Source organism: Sorex fumeus, unplaced genomic scaffold (assembly GCF_029834395.1).
Source record: "Sorex fumeus unplaced genomic scaffold, SorFum_2.1 ptg000006l, whole genome shotgun sequence".
NCBI lineage: Eukaryota > Metazoa > Chordata > Mammalia > Eulipotyphla > Soricidae > Sorex > Sorex fumeus.
The window spans coordinates 10,613,980-10,633,058 of record NW_026606063.1 but is presented as its reverse complement, the minus strand read 5'-3'; the positions used below and the strand labels follow the sequence as shown (position 1 = coordinate 10,633,058).

Below are 19,079 nucleotides of genomic sequence, written 5' to 3'. Positions count from 1 at the left end.
AGACAGCATCATTCAGGCCCAAGTTCTGTTCCAGGCCTCCAAATCGACACCTCTGCTTCCATACTTCTCCTCCAAATACCTGGCTAGTCTCTGAAATAGAACGATGGTCAAGTTGCCCACCACATTGAATGTTCTCTGATAACCTTCCTACACCCGTAGGATGAACCCTAATGTCCTTTAAAAACATTTGTGGGGGGGAACTGGAGTGATAGCACAGCGGGTAGGGTGTTTGCCTTGCCGACCTGGGTTCGATTCCCAGCATCCCATATGGTTCCCTGAGCACCACCAGGAGTGGAGTAACTCCTGAGTGCAGAGCCAGGAGTAACCCCTGTGCATCACCGGGTGTGACCCAAAAAGAAAAAACGAAACAAAAAAAACCCAAAAAAAACAATGGAGGGGGGGACTGGAGTGACAGTACAGTGGATAGGGCGTTTGCCTTGCACATGGCCAACCCGGGTCCGATCCCCAGCATCCCATATGGTCCCCTGAGTGCTTCCAGGAGTAATTCCTACCCGCTGTGCTATCGCTCCAGCCCCGTTTTTTTTTTTCTTTTTTTTGCTTTTTGGGAAGGAGTGATTCTTGAGTGCAACTGCTGAGTGTGGTGCAGCCATCTCCTTCCCCCCAACCCCCAAAAAAAAGAGAGAAGGAAAGAAAGAAGAAAAGGGAGGGAGGGAGAAAGAGAGAGACAAGGTGGTTGAGCGTGTGCAGGAAGAAGCCCCACTTGCCTTTTCAAGCTGAAGGCTAGGCCAGAGCGCGGCAGCCTGAATGACACACCTGATCAGCAGCGCCACTGGGAGCGCGCCGGAAAGGCATGGGCGCCAGTGGATGTATGGATCACCGCCCTCCCCACCCCAGGCTGTATCCCACCTTCCCCTTCTCTTTCTAAACCCTCCTTCTTGCCACTGGTGGAGACAAGATGCGGGCCCCCAACTTCTCAGGAGCTAGCCCCCGTAGACTGTTCACCATCAACCAGTCTCTTCGGCAGTGGCCTTTAATCGGTAACGGAGGGCTTCCTGCGGGGCTGTGAGGCGGGCAGGGCGGTGACGGGAATGAAGGACAGGGGCTTAGGCGGTGGCACCCGGGCGGTCGGTGGGACTGCGGCGCCCACACTGACACCTGAGCACGTGACAGCCCTGGTGTCCCTGGTGTCCAGGACTTGAGCACCGCGGAGAAGGGGTGAGCGCGGTGGCGGGGAGGGACGTGGGCACGAGTGAAGGCCCCCTGGGCGACAGAACAACATTCCGAGCGCTCCTGGCGACCCTGGGGAGGTGGAAGCAGCGGGGGAGCCCCGCCAGAGCAGGGCGAGGATCCGGGGCCAGCGGCTACTCGCCGGCACGTGCGAGCACGGCTGGGGGCGGGGCTCAGCCCCGGCCCCGCCCCTCCCAGCACACGTCATTGGGCGGTCTGTGAAGGCCGCGGGCGAACCGCTGGGGAGTGGGGGCGGGACCTGCACAGACCGTCCAATGGCGCGTAGTGGGCGGGGCCCGCACCTGGGGCCGCGGGTTGCTCGGTGCAGGATCGGAACCCAGCGACCCGAATTACCGACTCCCTTCCCTAGGCCCCCAGAATGGGAATCTGGCTAAAACTGTTTCTGGTTTTGGCGCTTGGCGTTGTCCTCTACTTGGACACGTGTGCCCCAGCTGGGTGCGTGTCCAGAGGCCTGGCCGGTTGGGGATACCCAGGCCTCAGGGGAGTGGTCGCAGTCTGGGGCTTCCTTTGTGCGGGGCAGTCTGAACCTCTCACCCCAGGTGAAATGTGAGCCCCCGCCCCAGACACCCCAGACTCCTCCCCCTTCCCCCCCCCTCCCGCGCTTGGCTGTCATCACCCAGCGGAAAGTGGGTTCTTTGCCTGTGCACTACTGCCCATAATAGCGGCTGCCACCCTGATGTACAGACATTCCAGGAAAGGTGAGGTGGAAGAAATCCCGAGGGGCCAGGAGATGCACTTACCACATGCCCCTCTTTCTGAGCAGTCTAACTCGGTCTCACTCACGCAAGGAAACGCATGCCAACTCCCCACTCCCCACCACCCCGAGCCTCAGGACGCTCAGTTAGCTCTACCGCCTCCATGGACCAGTGCAGTGGGAAGGGCTGAACATGAAGGTTCTCACTGAAATTTAGATAAACATGACTGATCTAGAAAACCTAATCCCCGTCATTCAAATCTCGCATATGTAGAAACCTATTATTCATTTAAAATGATGAGGCCTGGGGCTGGGGTACTAATAATACAGGTAGGATGTATACCTTGCATGGTGCTGACCGGGTTCACTGCCCAGCATCCGATATGGCCCCAGAAGAACCACCAGGAGATTCCTGATGCAGAGCCTTGAGCATCACTGGGTATGACCCATCCCCCTCAACTACCCCCCAAAATCTACAGGGCCAGAGAGGTAGTGTGTTAAGGCATGTGCCTTGCATGCAGCTGACTGGTTTGGTTTCCTGCACTATATGGTCCTTCAACTCCTGAGTACTGCTACATATGGGAGCTTTCTACATTATCATGTATCGTCTGCCTTAGCAAAACTTCACAATACCCTATAAACCTTACCATTTACCTCTGATTTGTACGGTTACTCCAAAGCAGCTGTATTTTTTGGTTTGGGGGGGGGAGGGTCACACCCGGCAGGTCTTACTGTGTTCAGGGATCACTCTCAGAGGGTCTTGGGGGGTCATATGTTGTGCCAGGGATTCAACGTGCATCAGTTGCATGCAAGCAGTAACCTACCTACTGTATTATCTCTGTCCCCAACAGTATCGTACACTTTTGGCTTGCGGGCCACACCTGCCTGTGCTCAGGGATCACTTGGCAGACGTGGGGGACCATAAGTGGCGTGAGGGATTGAACCCAGGTCAGCTGCATGCAAGGCAAGTGTCCTCCCTGCTGTATTATTGCTCAAGGCCCAGAACTGTTCTTAATGAAACATCTCTTGGTGAACCAGCTACAGAGGTCAGAAACCTTGAACTTTATATATTTTAACCCCCTGGCAACTCTCCCCATACTGGTTCAGAAGCAGTCCAAGTATCATCCTGGACTGTGGACATGGATTTGGCTTGCCAAGCATGAGAGTGAACTGGTACTAATTCATCCCTAACCAAAGGCATATTAGTAACTCATTCTCAGGAATGAGTCAAGAAAACATTTAAGAGTTAGAATGAGGGGCTGGAGCAATAGCACAGCGGGAGGCCGTTTGCCTTGCACACGACCGACCTGGGTTCGATTCCCAGCATCCCATTATGGTCCCCTGAGCACCGCCAGGGGTAATACCTGAACGCAGAGCCAGGAGTAACCCCTGTGCAATGCCTGATGTGACCCAAAAAGAAAAAAAGTTAGAATGAAACTAACCAAAACTTGTGGCCTAATATATTAACCCCTCGTTCAATGTTTCAATTAGCAATAATCCCAGTAACAAGTCTCACAATGGAGACATTACTGGGCCCACTCGAGCAAATCAATGAACAACGGAAGACAGTGCTACAGTGCAGAGTTCATTGTTATTGAACTACCTGACCCAGGACTTCAACTGTTCACTCAAAATCTTGGCAACAAAGAGGTGATGAGTACAATAACCAAGAGCACAAACTTCAAAGTCAGAGAGAAGGGTTTGAATCCTGGGTCGATTCCTAACTAGCAAGTTCGTGACCTTTGCCCAGTTACTCAACATTCAAACCGGATCCCCAAAGTACTTACCTTGAAGAGCTATTGTGCCAATTGGAGAAACCAGGTTAAGTGCATACCTTTCACCTCTTAGTGTTAGCAGGTAGCGCTAATTGAAACGATCAATTCCACTTGGCCTCTTGCTTGCTGTAACTTGAGGCAAATCAGGGAACTCCCGTCTCCACCTCAGCTGCTAGCTCAGAGCTAGCCTTGGCACAGCGCCTCTTGTAGCACACAGTGACTCACGGGTGTTACTGCTCCAGGTCAGAAGGACCAGGGGATGAGTCAGAGCTCACAAGTCACCCTCCCCACCTGGTCTCTGTCTGTTCAGTTCCTTTTGAGTACTGAGTGTAGAGATACCTGGTTGTTTTCTTGGGGTCAGTGACAAATGCGATCTTTCTTCAGCCTAAGGACTTGTCACCTAGTGCGGCATTTAAGCCTGTGTGACTAGGCTCATTCTCTGTCTATCCAGAAGACCGAGGAGTTTGAAACCAGGGCTGAGTGCCCACTGTCCTCAACTATCACCCCTTGACCTTGGCCCTGTTCACACGGGCCTATCCCTCCATCAGGGGCCCCATGAAAAACGGCAGCAGCTGTGTGGTAGCAAAGTGTACACTTGAGACGTGACCTGCAGAGCAGAGCACTCCAGTGCGGAATCCCTGGGATGGAGCGGAACAGCATTAGCAGTGGTGACACAACACACTGGATTTCTCATCCGGATGAAGGTACGGGTGCTCACTGGCATGGGGCAAATATGAGGGATGAGGCAGACTGCTGTGTGATTACAGAAACCTCAGTTGGTGAGTGGGCCCCGGTTTAAGTCTTCCCTGACACAATCCTGCCCGATCACAGTGGAGACATTCACCCCTACGCCCTTGGTGCTTAGATTGGCGGCTACAGACCATCTTCTGGTCCTTACTGCAATCTCAGCCTCAAATCCCTTTCAGGACGTGAGAAGGAGCAGAGGGGGCGAGGAAAGCCTGCCCACTCAAGCAAAGGGCACCTCTGCTCAGCCCACGCAGCCTTAGGGAACCGAGTGCCGTGTGGACGGTTGCACAATTGCATGGCCTTGAGGGAACAGTCAAGCTTGTTCCTTCCCGTTCCATTTTGGTTCCGTCTTCATGTTTCCCCGTGAAGAATGCTGGCGTGGAGGGGTCAGGGCAGAAACCCTGAGAATCCGTGAGGGCGTTCCTCTGAGTTTCCCACCTCTGCGTTTTTCAGTGAAGTCCTCCATACCCCAGGTGGGAGTCAGCTCCTGCGAGATTGGGCTGACGTACAGGAGTGGCCAGGGCCCCGACGCCACGATGAAGCCCATTGTCCTACTGCTGCCTGGTGTCACTCAGCAGCCAGGACTCCTACATCCTGCCCTGCACCCAGCAGGCTAAGGAATGGCTACAGGGAGCTGTGGCAGAGCTCAGGAGTCGGTGGCAACTTGGCCCCCTAAAGAGGCGGGGAGGGGGGGTTTCCATGAAGGGAGCGAGCCTTCTCGGGACGGTCTGGCCGTCATGCTGTTCGTTGTCTGTGTGCCAGACTGTGGTGTTTAATAACCGAGGCTGCTGTGGGGAAGAACTGGTGAGTCCCCTTCCTCCACCAACTCCCCGAAGAGCTCCTTGGTCCAGGGGCGCCCCCACCCTGCCAGCTGCCTCTTGCCCTTCCTACAGTGACCGTTTGCCTCAGACCCACAGGGCCCTTTGTGCCAGCAACACTGATGACCTGGAGACTGTTGTGGGCCACCTAGAGCACCGCTACTCCCAAGCCCCGCAGTGGGCATAGGCGTCGCCCTTGGAGGGCCCCACAGGCCGGCTCTTTCCTCTGCCCTCCTCCCTGTGCCCCTGCACCCACCTCAGCTCATTCCCTCGGGCCCTTCTTTCCTGCTCCCCACCCTTCAATCCTGCAGGATGCTGGTGCTGAACCTGCTGGCACAACAAGGACAGAACCAAGCTGGTGGCCGCACCGACAGTGCTCGTGCTGGAGCCCCCCCCCCCCGCCCCCTCTAATAGCCCATCACTCGCATGCTGTGGGATCACTCCCGGCAGGATGGGAGTGAGCAGGAGGGCAGCAGAAGGGCAGGTGGCGACCAGGCCAGGCTATCCTGCGTTTGGGGGGGGCGGGGGGTGCGTGTCAGCGGTCACAGGAACAGAGACGGCTCTTTGGGCAGTGGTTCTGCTGGCTCTGTGGCGTCAGGGAATGAACCCAACTCCTGCATGTTAGACCTGCGCTTCACCCCACCAATGGCCTCTACATGGTCCTTTGCAGGAACAGGAAAGACAGTGACAGAAAAGGTGCTGAATATAGACCCTGTGCCGCGGGTGGTCTTCCACTGTCCTCCCCTTTGCCCAAACTGGCCCTCTAATTCTTCCTCCTCGCACCGCATTCCAGCCAGCTTTGCCTTCCTTCCCTGCGGGCTGCATCATCCCTCAGTAGAGGCAGGGAGCCCGACAGGGCTTCCCCGCCCCCCCCCCCCATGCAGTCCTCTTCCTTTGTGGCCCTGCTCATCACGGTCCAGGGTGGCCACTTGGGCTTCCTGGACCGGCTACTGCCCTGGCGGCCCTGCTACCTGGCCCGCCTCTCCCGTCAGTCGGCCAAACCATCCTATAATGCCCAAAGAGCTGCTCGGCTGCAGGGCCCCGCCCTTCCGGCGAGGACAAGAGCTAGCCTTGGAAATGGGCTCTCGGTCCAGTTTTTTCTAGTTTATTAAATATCAGCTTTCCCTCCCCGGTGGACTGAAGTTCATTTCCCCTTTCCTGGGGGTTGGGGTCAACTGTCCGAGACCCCACAGCGCAGTTAACCTGGCTGGCCTGGAGAGACCCCGTTCAATCCACAACACCCCCCTCCCCCGGGTCTTTCACTGGCCCCTTCCTTCCCTCCGAGCAGGGCGGGGACAGTGCTGACCCTGGCTGTGGGAGAGGAGCCAGCAGTGCCTGCTGGCTCCTGGGCAACTTCACATATTTCTGGACAAAGGACAACTCAACCCCGGAGCCTCTGACAGGCTGGAGGAGAGGCGGCGGGCTGGCGGTGGCTGTCCAGACACCGGCTGGCCTAGGTCGATCCACAGGTGACTGCCAGTGCCGCTGCACCTGATGCCACCAAATGAAGTAGGCAGGGCAGGCGGTACCTCTTGGTCTCAGCAGAGACCACCGCAGCTGTGGAGCCAGGGGCCATGAACCTGGTGCCAGCCCCGGGCTCCACTCTGGTCTGGAAGGGACAGGGAGGCTACAGGAAGCCGGGCAAGGCGCTCTGGAGCAGCAGGATGGTCACCACGATGAGGCCGGCACAGAGCAGCAGCAGAAGCCACACGGGAACGCTCCCTGGGGAGGGGAGGGACGCCGCGTGGGCCTAGGAACAGAGCCCGCGGGGGAGGGGGTGGGGAGCACCCCAGCACACCCCAGGACTCACGCCGGGAGGGCAGCAGGTGCAGCTGGCAGCGACTGTCCACGGCCACGGAGAACAGGGCGGTTTCATGGGATCCAAGGAGCTCGGGGCCACGGCCCTTCTCAGGCAGAAAGGCCACGTCAGTCACCACAATGCCGTGGGTCTCCCTCACGTAGTAGAGGCGCTGGGGAGGGAGGGCGGGTGGGGGGGGGCAGTCTCAGGGTACCTGGCGACTGTCCCTTCTGGAAATCCCGCACCTGCCCCCAGGAAGCGTTCTGCTGTGTTGACACGCTCCGCTCACAGGCAGGCCAAGAGCCCCCACCCAAAGGGCCCTCGGGGCCGGGAGCCCTGCACCGTTACCTGCAGAGAGAATGCTATGTAGATGGCGACTGAGCCCGTGACCATGCCCAGGCCGAGGAAGGTGCCCGAGTCACTGCAATGAATTGGAAAGAGCTCACTCTCCCGGCAGCCTCCATGGTGACCCCCTCCCCACTCACTGAGGGCGGCTCCCAGGGAGTCCCCAGCCCCCAGTGGCCCAGCCAGCGCCCTCTCACACCTGACACTAAGGCAGGAGATGACTTCATGGCCACAGGGCTTGGTCCGGAGGGGCAAGAAGGAGGCGCCGTCCCAGGCTGTGAGGTAGCAGGGTGGGGGCTGGCGCAGGCGCTTGTGGGGAATCTGCACTGTGAAGAGTCGAAGCCCCGACGGCTGGTCCGGAACTGGCCCAAACCTGGTGGGGGGGGAAGGGGAGGGGCGTGAGGAGCTGGTCAGCTCCAGGGCAGGCCGGGGGCAATGCCACCAAGGCTGCCCTCCTCCCAGCCCCCTCTGCCCACCTTGCCCACCCCACCACCCAGCCGCATCTAGGCTGAGCCTCCAGTGGCCACCTGCCGGGGTCACACCTGCAGGCCTGGTAGCGGTAAGGCGTGCTAGAAAAGGTGGGTCCGTTCTCTTGCCACTGCAGCTGGGTCAACAGCTGGTCCTTGTGCCACACGCAGGCCTTATGGTCCCAGCCCACAGTTACGAGCTAGTCGGGAATCAAGATTCCAGAGGAGGAAGGGTTAGGAGGACTGCCGAGTGGACGCGCAGCTCAGCCACTCACGTTCTCCACCCTGTCCCCTCCTCACCTTGCCGTCGGGCGCCAAAGCCAGGTCCTCAATCTCCCCTTCGTGGGCTTTGAACTCCAGCATTTTCTCCAGGCTGGGAACCTGGCAGTCACATCACCACCAGGGTCAGCGCAGGGGGCCTGGCCGGAGCGCAGGGATCCCCGGCCTTGGGGGCTCGCTCCAGCCCTCCACTCCCCCAGATCCCACGTGCAGTTTCTCCCAGTTCCGCTCTGCTCCTCCTGCTCCTCCCCAAGCCACACCTTCCACACGCGGACGCAGCCGTCCGTCCCTCCAGTGACGAGCAGGGTATTGTCATGGTTGAAGCGAACGACTTTCTGCAGAGGTTCGGGGCCGAAGTCCGTCTGCACCGCCTGTAGGCTCTGGATGTTGAGCTCGACCCCCTCGGCGTGGGTTTCTGAGCCGGCCTTGTCCGCTGGGGCAGCGGCGCCCTTCCTCTGCCGGGCCCCCTGCTCCTTGGCCCCTGTAACAGGACAGCCTGCCAGTGCCAGGCTTCTGCCACCCAGTGCTGCCCTCTCCACACCTGACAACCAACCCCCTCTGCATCTGCACTTGCTCCCTCGGCCTCAGTCCGTGTCCAATTTTTACTTCTGAGTGGGGGGGGGGGGGGAGATTGGGTCACACCGACCAGCGGTGCCCGGGAAGGAAACCACAAGCACTTCCCACACTCGACGCCCTCTGGGGGAGCCGCCTTCCCGTCCCCCCGACCCGGGGGGTGGTCTCACCAGCCTTCTCCGCCTTGCTTGTGCCCTTCTGCTGCCGGGTCTGGAAGCGCAGGAGCTGACAGCGCGCGTCCTGCCCCGCCGCCAGGACGTTCCCGGCCAGGGCCAAGTTCATGGTGGCCCGCGTCTCCGTGTCATGGGAGTGCAGCAGGGAGGCGCTCAGCCGCCCGTTGATCCGCTCGAGCTGCAGAAAGTGCTGCGGGGGAGGGAACGGCGACGAGCGGGGGTCGGTGGGGGGGAGGGGTCCGGGGCGTGCGAGCGGGCGCGCCCCGCCGCGAGCCCCAGGTCCTACCCCTGGACCCTCGCGTGCGGCACGCGGCTCGGTCGGGCCCCCCTTTTCTCCGGCTGGGGAGGGGGCGGCGCCCAGGTCCGCGGGGACGGACACCCCAGCGGGGCGGGGATCCCAGCCCGTCGGCGGAACCCCCGGGCGCCGCTCCGAAGAAACGCAGCCCGCGGGCAAACGCACCTCTGCGGCCGGGGCTAGGGGGGCGGCCGCGGGCGGGGGCGGGGGGCGCCCCGCGGCTCCCCCTCGGCCTCGGGGGCGTCTCCGGCGCGGGCTGCGGAAGTTCTCGGCGGAAACTCGCCCGGCCGGGGGCGGGGAGCCCCGAGTGCCAGGGCGGGAGGGGCGGCCCGCCCGGGGGAGCCCCGGCGCCCGCGCTCGCTCTCACCACGCCGTTCTTGATGCCGGTCTTGGCGGCGCCGCCTCCGCCCGCAGCGATGAGCAGCCCCGCGCCGGGCTCCACCTGCAGCGCGTACAACGGGAACGGGGCCCGGTAGAGCTCGGGCACCCGCCGCCGGCCCATCGCGCCCGCCCGCCGCGCCCCTCACAGCCCGCACCGCCGCGCGCGCCGGGGCATGCTGCCGCCGCCGCCGCCGCCGCCGGGAAGGCTCCCGGCTCCGCGCTCACGCTCGCGGGCTGCTCGCCAGCCGCCCGCAGGAGTCGCCGCCGGTCCGCTCCGCGCCGGGCGCCGCCGTGCAGGCAGGTCGCGCCGCCCCGCCGTGCGCACGCGCGCCGGGCCCGCGCCGCTCGCGCAGGCGCAGAGCGGTCCGCCGCGCGTCAGCACTCGGCTCCTCGCGGGGGGCCGGGCCCGTGACGTCACAGGCGCGCGCCGCCGCTCCCCCCCCTTCGCGGGACGACGGGCGCCGCCATCTTGGTGCGGGGCGACGGCGCGCCGCGGTGTTCTTCCGCGGGAAGTCGCGGGTGACGACGACTGCGGCGGCCGCGCGGGGAGGGAAAGGCGGCCTCTTGCGAAGACGTCGCAGTGGCCACGTTTCAGTCGAGGGGCGCAGGCCAAGAAGCGCCGCCGCGGCGTTTGACCCCGGAGAGGGCGTGGTCGGGCCCAGGTGGCACACCGGAAGTGCAACCTGCAGCCCTTGTTCCTTGCTGGAGTCAGTCGGGCTGGAAGGAAAAACCGCCCTCGAGCCTCCTGGGCTGAGGGAACCACTGTCTGTTGCAACCAGACACCTGCCCGGGGTTGGCAGAGGTGGGGGTTGACCGTTCTTGGGGCTTCGCGCCTGCACCCCACGTTTTGGGGGGCTGCCTCCTTAAGGCACCCTCAAGGACACGCCTCCCCCAACCCTCCGAGGCGATCTTTGGGTTTTGCTCTCCGCAGTGAAGATGTCCAGATGTCCACGCCATACCATCTCTCCACAGTGAACACCCTTCCTGCCACACACCCCTCCCAGCCTCTCCATACCTCCTCGGTAGTCCAGGGTGCAGGAGAGGGGCCCGCTGGTGGGATTTGGCCCACCTAATGGGACTCAATGCATGAGAGACCAAGGGTGCCCTCGGCACATCTCAGGGGGGTGAAGTTGGGGAGCCGCCTGCCCTCCTCAGATACCTGCCCACTCTGGGTTAGACTCCATCCCCTTGTTGGAGACCCACCGTTCCCACCTCCCCAAGAGGAAGCCGCCCTCATCCCCTGGCCTCCACCCCCAAGCAGGACACAGGGCTGCGATTTTGTAAGGTCAGGCTTTACTGGATAGGCTGAAGGCCAAAAGGAATGTCCGGTGCAACTTGGTCCCCTTCAGCCGGGGGAGAGCAGACTCCACAAGGGGCTCCCAGGGTTGAGGGCTGGAGAACGCACTTGACCGCCAGCTAGCCAACCCTTCAGAGTGTCTCTGGGACTCCCTGAGGTCTGGGGCCTGGCGGGGATGGTGGGGTTTGCGGGAGGTGCTCCGGGGACCCTCCGGGGCTCTGGACCCAGGGGGGCGACCTTCGGGGAAAGGGTTCTGGAGAGGCCGGCGTCTTTGGGGCAGGGTGAGGCCTGGGCTTCTGGGAGGCCTTGTGCAGCTTTGGTGCCTGGGGTGGAGAGCCTGGACATTGGGTGGAGTTTGGTGAGGGAGGGCCTGCAGACTTGAGGCTCCCTGTCTGCGAGAATGTGCCTGGGACTGAACTTTCCCAGGCCCAAGACCTTGGGGTTGGAGCTCTGGGGGCTGGAGGAGATGTTTGATGGGCCGGTGCGGCCGCCGGCTGAGGCTCTGGTTTCTCGGGTCTTTTTTTTGGAAACAGATGCAAGGCCTTGGCCTCGCCCCGAGGCAGGCGGAGGCCAAAGCCGATGCCGAGGCGGAGTGGTCCAGACTCCTGGTCCTTGGCGCAGGGCAGTAGTTGGGGAAAGGCAAGCAGGTGGGGGCCGGTCTTGTACCTGGGGGCGGGGCAGGAGGGACTGCGGAGCTGGAGACACACCAGGCACACCGGGTACTCCACGACCGGGGCCTGGTCGGTGTTGCCGAGCCACAGACGCTGGAGCAGCAGCAGCCGCAGGTCTTGAGCGATGCGCCGAGGCCCCAGATGGACCACCAGGGCCTGCGCCAGGGCTCCAGGGTCCTTGAACTCTGCGGGGTCCTTCCCGCTTGCCACACATCCCTCCGCCTCCCCAGGGGATGTGGTGCCCCTGGACTGATGCCAGTGCCATGCCTGCTGCTTGGAGGGGGCCCTGGCACTCCAGAAAGTGTAGGTGGAGCTGGGTGGGCCTTCCCCGTGGGCAGGAGACTGGGAGTGTGGCGGATCGTTGGGTGTCTGGGACGGAGCGGAGGAGCGTGTCAGCGGAGGAGTGGAGTGGGACTGCTGGAAGGAGCAAGAGGGGGAGTCCTGGTGGAGGAAATTGGGGGAGTCTGGGACAGAGGGAGATGGAGAGGGGTGGAGGACAGAGTCAGAGCTGGACTCCGAGGCACACAGCCAGGAGCCCCAAGAATTTGACCTTAGGGAAGAGGTGTGTGGTGGGTGGGAGGAAGGGTGTGATTGCTGGGGAAATAGAGGCTGGAGTTTGGGGGCCAGGGGGTGCACAAATTGTGAAGGACCCTGTGGGGGGCACCCAGGGGGCGCTGTGTTCTGTAGCAGGACCTTCTCCTTGTTTTGAGGCCACATTTCCTTGAATCCACAAGGGGCTGGTGTGGGAAGAGCAGAGATGAGAGAACAGGCGGCCGATCAGACTGGGTTCTGAGGCGGGCGGGGGGCCCCGGAAGCCAGTCCTCTGCGTGCAGGATGGCTCTGGCCAGGTGTGGGTGCGAGTCAGGGAGCCCGTCCCACCAGACTATTCAGGCAGGAGCCTGGCACCGCACTCAGCCTATCACGTTGCCGTCAGCCATGGATGAGAGGTGGGGGCACTGGGGAACCAGAGCTGCCTTTGGGGGCGCAGAGGCAACCGTGCAGGTCCTGGAAAGGAAGAGGCGCAGGAGGTCCAGGGCGGCTGCCTCATGAGCCCAGATCCCTGCTGGCCCGCCAGAGCCCCAAATGTGTCTGGGATCGGCAGAGCTGGGCAGGTGAGAGGCGAGTAAAGGAGGAAAGAGATAGAGTTGGACAGGTGTGTGTGTGGGGGGGGGGAAAGGGTGCTGGTTGCCAAGACTGAGACAAGGAACAGTGAGTGCTCTGTGGCTGGTGAGTTCTTACCTGTGAGCCTCTTCCAGCTCGCGTTGCCTTGGCAGTGCAGCGCCGAAGAGAGCTGGAGAGAAAGGAAGGAAGGCATTACATGGGACGGGTCCTGCCTGGCCCCATGGGCCTGTGCTCCTACATGCTCTTGGACCCAGGTCTCAGTCCCAATCCTGCCTGCGGGGCTGCAGCCGGCTGAGGGGCTTCTGTTACAGGCCTCTGTTCTCCTGATCCCTGACCCCAGCTCCGGCCAGCATCCTGGGCTCCGGCCCCTCTGCTCGAGCCGACCAGGCTGGCCCCCGGCACTGCTGTGCTCGGGGCGCGGCCAGAGTCCCACCGAGATGGCTTATCCCTTAGTAGCAGCTGGTGAGGCCTCTGGAGACTGGTTCTCTGACTATGGGGTGGCTTGGCCACCCCCCTTGGGAGCTGGAAGCCCCATTTCCTCGGGGCCGTTTCCCCTGGAATCCGGTGTATGTCACAAAGGCTCCTCGGTGACATCACAGACTTGCCTTCTCAAGGCTCCGGGACTTTCTCTTAGAGGTCCCCAGAGGAAACAGGGGAGACTTCAGGGCACTCAATTTCTCCCAAGATGCCCCCATTCCCTCTGCCCACCCCCCACGCCTGGCCTCCCCTCTGAGCAGCCTTGGTGCTCCCAGCCAAGTCGGCCCCATGGCAGAGCCCACCTGCCTGCCCAGGCTTCTGCCTCCTGTTTGCCTGTTTTCTCAGCAATGATCAGGTTCTACCCAGTGTTTCCTGGCGGGGGGGGGGGGGGGGGACAGATACTGCCCCAGCACCCCCCCCCTCCAAGACACTGGAACCATCTAAAGGATCATCACCTTCTTTGTTTAAAGACAGGAGTGAACACTCTTGCCTTGCATGCGGCCGACACAATTTGGTCCCTGGCACTACACAGGCCAAGCACACAGGCACACAAAACAAAGAAAGGACTGGAGAGAGAGAGTGTAGAGAGTGTCTTGCATGTGACAGACCCAAAATCAGTAACCAGCATCCCTGAACATAGGGTCCCCTGAGCACCACTGGGTTTGGTCCAACACTGCTCACCCCAGAAGTCATTCTCCCAAACTCCTGATGGGCACCCCTTATGGGGTTCTGATGACCTCTGGCTCCACTGAGAGGCAGCGCTGTACATGGACACTCTAACCCCTGAAGATTGCCCCCATAGTCTTTAGAACCTTGAGTGTCAACAGCCATGAACAAGGTTCATGGAGGAGGCAGGGTGGGCATTCGGTGTCCTATGCGTGAGCTGGGAGGGGTCTCCTGTCAGTCTTCATCTTGCCCCTGTGATGACAGGAGTTTCAGGTACTTCCAGATGCTCATTTTGTGGATGAAGTCCTCTTAATTGTATATGCCAACTGCTGGTCAGTCTTCCGGTTCTGCACTGTCCTCTTCGAATGCCAGAAATGGCTCACAGTTTTGGTTTTTATTTTTGGGCCACACCAGCAGTGCTCAGGGCTGACTCCTGCCTCTGCACACAGAGATCACTCCTGGTGGTTCTGGGTGAGGTGCTGGGGATCGAACCCAGATTGGCCATGTGCAAGGCAAATGCCCTACCCATTGTACTATCACTCTGGTTTTCCGGGGGTCTACTCTCAGCTTCATGCTTGGGGTTTACTCCTGTAATGCCTAGGAGCCAGGGGTTGAACTGTGGGCCTCCTGCATGCAAAGTATGTGCTCAGCCCTTTGATAGATCTCTCCAGATTAGGTTCCACATTCCCCCCACCTTTTTTTTTTAAATTTTCATTTTGGGTTTGGGGTCCACACCCAGCAGTACTCAGGAGCTACTTCTGGTTCTATGCTCAGGGGTTGTTCTGACAGTACCTGGCGGTGCATATGGTACAGAGATCAAATCTAGAATTGGTCCCAAGACCCAGGATTTTAATATCCTTTTTATTTTTTATTTTTCCTATCCTTGGACACATTTCCCAAGAGCATTTCATTCATTACAATGTTGGAATTCCTAGGGAAGGAGCAATTGTATGGGGTGTGAGACACCTTGCATATAGCCCCAAACTACGCCCCACCCCCAATTGTTGGGCTTCCTAGATGAAATGGATATATTGACAGAAAAATACCAAAATTTGGGGCTGGAGCAATAGCACAGCGGGTAGGGCGTTTGCCTTGCACGTGGCCAACTTGGGTTCGATTCCCAGCATCCCATATGGTCCCCTGAGCACCGCCAGGGGTAATTCCTGAGTGTAGAGCCAGGAGTAACCCCTGTGCATCGCCAGGTGTGACCCAAAAAAGCCACAAAAAAAACCCCACAAAATTTATTTTTAAAAATAAGGAACTTAAGTTTAAACAAACTAACAACAACAAAAAAAAAAACTAAAGAAATTGAGATAAAAGTTGAAACTCTTCCCCTCATTGCCAGAGAAAAAACCTAGGTCCAGTGGATTTACAAGCACATTTTACCAGATGTTTCAGAAAATTTAAAAAATGACAGAATATCAGCTAATTAGCTGAGATTACTATAAGCGTGACTCCAAAAATAACATAATACTATTATCTTTCACTTAAAATAGTTACAAAAATATTATATAACTTTTAGATAAATGAGAATTTTTTTTACATTAATTATTTTTTTTTTGGCTTTTGGGCCACACCCAGTGGTCCTCTGCACTCAGGAATTACTCCTGGCTGGCTTGGTGGACCAATGGAATGCTGGGGATTGAATCTGGGTTAACCACATGCAAGCCCTACCTGCAGTACTATCTCTCCAGCTATGAGGGATACTTTTTTTTAATTCAATAATAAAGATTCTATATAAAAAACCTATAATAAATATCATATTTAATGGAGAAATTATAGCCATGTTCTCTTTAAGATTAGGAGAAGAAAATGATGCTCAATGCTATGATTTCTGGTTAACAGTGAAGCTTGAAAAATAAGGGCAAGGCTGTACCTGTGAGACGAGTGTATCAGCAGCCTGATGGTACCTTCAGACTTCTAGATACTCCTAAATTTCTGCTATACCTTTGGCCAGACCCCAACAACTTGGAGCCAAGTTTACCAAGAAAGTAAATGGCCAAAGGTTAGGTATGTGGGAGACACACCCACAAACCACTTCCAACTCAGCTATATATTTGGAGGCAAGACCTCTCTGGTTCCTAATCAAACTGCTTAATGGCCATGATCCAAGAGACTCAGAAACAGATCTCAGAACCCAGCGGCTTTTGGAAGAAATGCGTCTGGTCTCCGCAGTTACCGGTGCTAGGCCACCCTAGGTGGGAATAGGTTTCATGACTTGGCCTGTTCCCCCTGGCGGCTTGGTGGCCGCCGTCCCTCAGAGGCCATTGGACAGTCAGGTTTAGGCCCGCAGTGACGAGACACACGGGACCTCATGGGATGGGGGTGGAGCTGGCCCTTTCTTCCCCACCCCAACGAGACCCTAGGTTGCCACCCCGTTCTGGCTCCTGATCAAGCTGCTTAACGGCCATGATCCAGAGACTCAGGAACAAGTCTCAGAACCCAGCAGGTTTCGGCAGAAATCCCTCCAGATTTAATTGTTAAAATTTCGGAATTCCAAAATTGCGTGGCCACTACTGCAGCTGTGTGACATCATATGTTATTTATAACCAGCAATAGAACACAAATTGTCTATGGTTGCCTTTTTGGCAGATCTGAGTGTTGGAGTAAAATCCCAAATAGTAATGGTGGGTCTGGTGTCAAAATATTGAATGCGATCAAAGTAGAGAGAGAGTAATGTGGAAATCATCTGCCCCACAGGTAGGGGGAGGGTCTGGGATGGGGGTATACTGGGGTTTTGGGGGGTGGAGAATGGGCACTGGTGAAGGGCTGGGTGTTTCATCATTGTGTGACTGAGACTTAAACCCGAAAGCTTTGTAAAGAAAAAGAAAAATAAGGACAAGGAAGGGACATATTTACTATACATAAGTTTTGATTTGTTGCTACCCCCAGCAGTGCTCAAAGCTTACTCTGTGCCCATTGTGCTCAGGGGATAATGCTGTGTCGAGGAGAGAAAGAGTTGGCATGCAAGCAAGTGCCTGTGTCACTGCTCGCCAGGTACCCATGTCCCCTGTGTATTCAGGACCAATAGTCGTTCCCCAGGATGATGGACAGAAAAACAGGTGGCAGGCTGATAGCTGGCACCGTCTTTATTGAAAGAAACAGGGCTAACGTAGGGAAAGAGAAACTACCCCTCGAAGGGAAGAGGATCGCCGCGTCCCGCGCAGCCAACTTGAACCTTGGTCGGAGCGAGGGAACGGGAGCTAACCAGGGCTAGAGGGGACTGCACCCAATATGTGGCATACAGCAAGTTTATTTTCGTCCAAGCTGGTTTATATCGTCTTATTTTAGCAATGATCAGCAGGTTACATAAGCTTCATTAACAATATTAATCATGGTGTGCAAGCAACTTTATTTTTGCCACTATCACCTATTTTTCGGTTCCTTCTTGCTTTTCGGTTCCTTATCTCAGCCCCGAGAAACAAGGAATGGAGATGTGGCCTCGGGCCTGGCCAAGGCAGATACAAGCCAATCCTCCCTTCGGTATCCTCTCAAGTCCAGCTGCTAGAGCATGGTGGCCCTTCAGCTTTTCTCTTGAGGCAGGTTGCCAGAGCATGTGGCCCTTCGACCCCCTTTCGAGGCTGGCTGCCAGAGCATGGAGGCCCTTCGGCCGCCTGCCAAGGTCTTCTGTCAGGAGACAGCTCACCCTCACGCCAAGTTTCTCCACACCTGTCCCTGTTTCCAGAGGCTGAGGCAGTGGGTGCCTAGGCCCGTCCCCAAAAGAGGATTAACAGATGGGGGGAATAAAATACAAAGGCAAAGTTAAACATAAACTCAGAGAATTGGGTGTGGTTCTGTGGAATTGGGTGTACCCCAGGGACACTGTAGTGGGTGTCACTCATCATAAACTCTCTGCGAGGCAAAGGACAACCAATGTCAAGCCTGAGGTGAGTGGAACTCTCGGAGGAGAGATGATTTCGTTACAGGTTGCGGGGCAAGGGCGCCCCTTCCGGTGCTGTCCTGCCATCTCTGGTGTCTCCGAAGCCCTCTCGCGTCAGGGAGAATCTCGGAGTATTATTCAACAGGGTGGGACCATCCAGGCGGCTTAGGAGCAGTGCCAGGAGGGCATCCGAGAGCCTGTACTGTCCCCCCAGTCCTGTCTGCTGCATATTAAGACAAGTCATAATAAAAGCAGTGTGATACTGTCTCAAACACAGACAACAAGTAAGAAAAATAGGATAGAGAACTCAGAAATGGAACCAGGTGGGGCTGGAGCAATAGCTCAGCAGGTAGGGCGCTTGCCTTGCACGCGGCCCACCCAGGTTCGATTCCCAGCATCCCATATGGTCCCATGAGCACTGCCAGGGCAGGGCTCTGAGTGCAGAGCCAGGAGTAACCCTTGTGCATTGCCGGGTGTGACCCAAAAAGCAAAAAAAAAAAAAAAAAGTGGAACTAGGTGTAAATAAGGGAACTTGACAGGTGACGAAGGAGGAGAGGTGACAGGGGTGGGGTGGGGGGGAGAATAGTGACAGTGTGTGTAGTAGTAGATGAGGTTGATCCCTACCTGGAGAGACTGAAACTGGCTCCCTATTATGGAGAAAAAACGCTGCTGAATCTCCACCAGGCACCGTCTGTAAAGGATGCTCCAGTTTCTCAGAAATCAGATAAGGGAAGATGAAAACAGGGACAAGCTGGTCTTTGAGAGCTGGTCAACTATAAAATTCAAAGTCTGGTTAACATCAGCTGGTGAGGCTGTGGGGAGCTCACGCCACGGGCAGGACAATTGCACGAGCAGCTTTGCAGCTGTTGTGGACGTCGCACGGGCAGTACGTGGTCAACGAGCATGGCATTTGGCTCCTGGATGTCGGCCTTCCACATTCTTCGATATTCTTCGATAGCTCCACAAGGGCACAAGGACAGTGGCACTCACAACAGCACTGTGAGCACCCATGGGGGCGACTTAGGACTTGGAGCAATCTGCACATCTGTCCCAGGGGCTCTGGGTAGTCAAACTGAGGCATGGCATGCCCTGTGGAAAATTCTGCAACAATTTAGGAACTCAAGGGGCTTTACCAGGAAAGACCAGAGGACGTAACACAGAAATACACAACACCCTCTACAGAAATGATATTCTAGAGTTAATGATATGAAAAGTGTTACCCAGGAATTTAAAATGCATGCATAGGGGCTGGAGAGATAGCACAGCGGGTAGGGCGTTTGCCTTGCACGCGGCCAACCCGGGTTCGATTCTCAGCATCCCATGTGGTCCCCTGAGCACCACCAGGAGTAACTCCTGAGTGCAGAGCCAGGAGTAACCCCTGTGCATCGCCAGGTGTGACCCAAAAAGCAAAA

The 19,079-nt window shown here is 57.9% G+C and overlaps 3 protein-coding genes across 4 annotated transcripts in view; 1 reads left to right on the top strand and 2 right to left on the bottom strand.

The window, feature by feature from the left end:
• Positions 1-9,752, bottom strand: part of PREB (prolactin regulatory element binding) — a 247,032-nt gene extending 237,280 nt beyond the window's left edge. Inside the window, exons 1-9 of one of the 2 annotated variants that reach the window (XM_056126060.1) lie at positions 9,541-9,752; positions 8,876-9,068; positions 8,393-8,613; positions 8,154-8,234; positions 7,929-8,053; positions 7,586-7,759; positions 7,390-7,462; positions 7,054-7,213; positions 6,824-6,965 (exon numbers count right to left, since the gene is read on the bottom strand). In XM_056126060.1, coding sequence (XP_055982035.1) covers positions 6,871-6,965; positions 7,054-7,213; positions 7,390-7,462; positions 7,586-7,759; positions 7,929-8,053; positions 8,154-8,234; positions 8,393-8,613; positions 8,876-9,068; positions 9,541-9,675 — 1,257 coding nt within the window. In that variant the 5' untranslated portion in view covers positions 9,676-9,752 and the 3' untranslated portion in view covers positions 6,824-6,870. Of the gene's footprint in view, positions 1-6,350; positions 6,966-7,053; positions 7,214-7,389; positions 7,463-7,585; positions 7,760-7,928; positions 8,054-8,153; positions 8,235-8,392; positions 8,614-8,875; positions 9,069-9,540 lie in introns of those variants that run through there. The other variant, XM_056126054.1, reaches the window with a different exon arrangement.
• ABHD1 (abhydrolase domain containing 1) lies at positions 4,377-6,738 on the top strand. Its single transcript, XM_056125896.1, is given in 12 exon segments — positions 4,377-4,382; positions 4,446-4,529; positions 4,531-4,607; positions 4,879-4,935; positions 4,937-4,996; positions 4,998-5,064; positions 5,188-5,229; positions 5,335-5,416; positions 5,419-5,446; positions 5,555-5,618; positions 6,128-6,230; positions 6,701-6,738. Coding segments are annotated over 12 exon segments (708 nt in total).
• A 23-nt stretch (positions 9,753-9,775) lies between the features above and the next one.
• PRR30 (proline rich 30) lies at positions 9,776-12,239 on the bottom strand. Its single transcript, XM_056125892.1, has 2 exons — positions 11,089-12,239; positions 9,776-10,271 (listed from the first exon to the last, which is right to left on the bottom strand). Exons 1-2 carry the CDS (start codon positions 12,237-12,239, stop codon positions 9,776-9,778), a joined length of 1,647 nt encoding a protein of 548 aa, XP_055981867.1.
• Positions 12,240-19,079: the final 6,840 nt, after the last annotated feature.

What these genes read in the sequence shown, in the direction of transcription:
- PRR30 (XM_056125892.1), bottom strand. Translation starts at nt 12,239, where the DNA reads ATGTGGCCTCAAAACAAGGAGAAGGTCCTGCTACAGAACACAGCGCCC. An exon ending in CCAGAACCCTTTCCCCGAAG is followed by an intron (nt 10,272 to 11,088) that starts GTCGCCCCCCTG and finishes TTTTCCTTCCAG; the next exon opens with CCCGACTGACTCCAGCAAGG.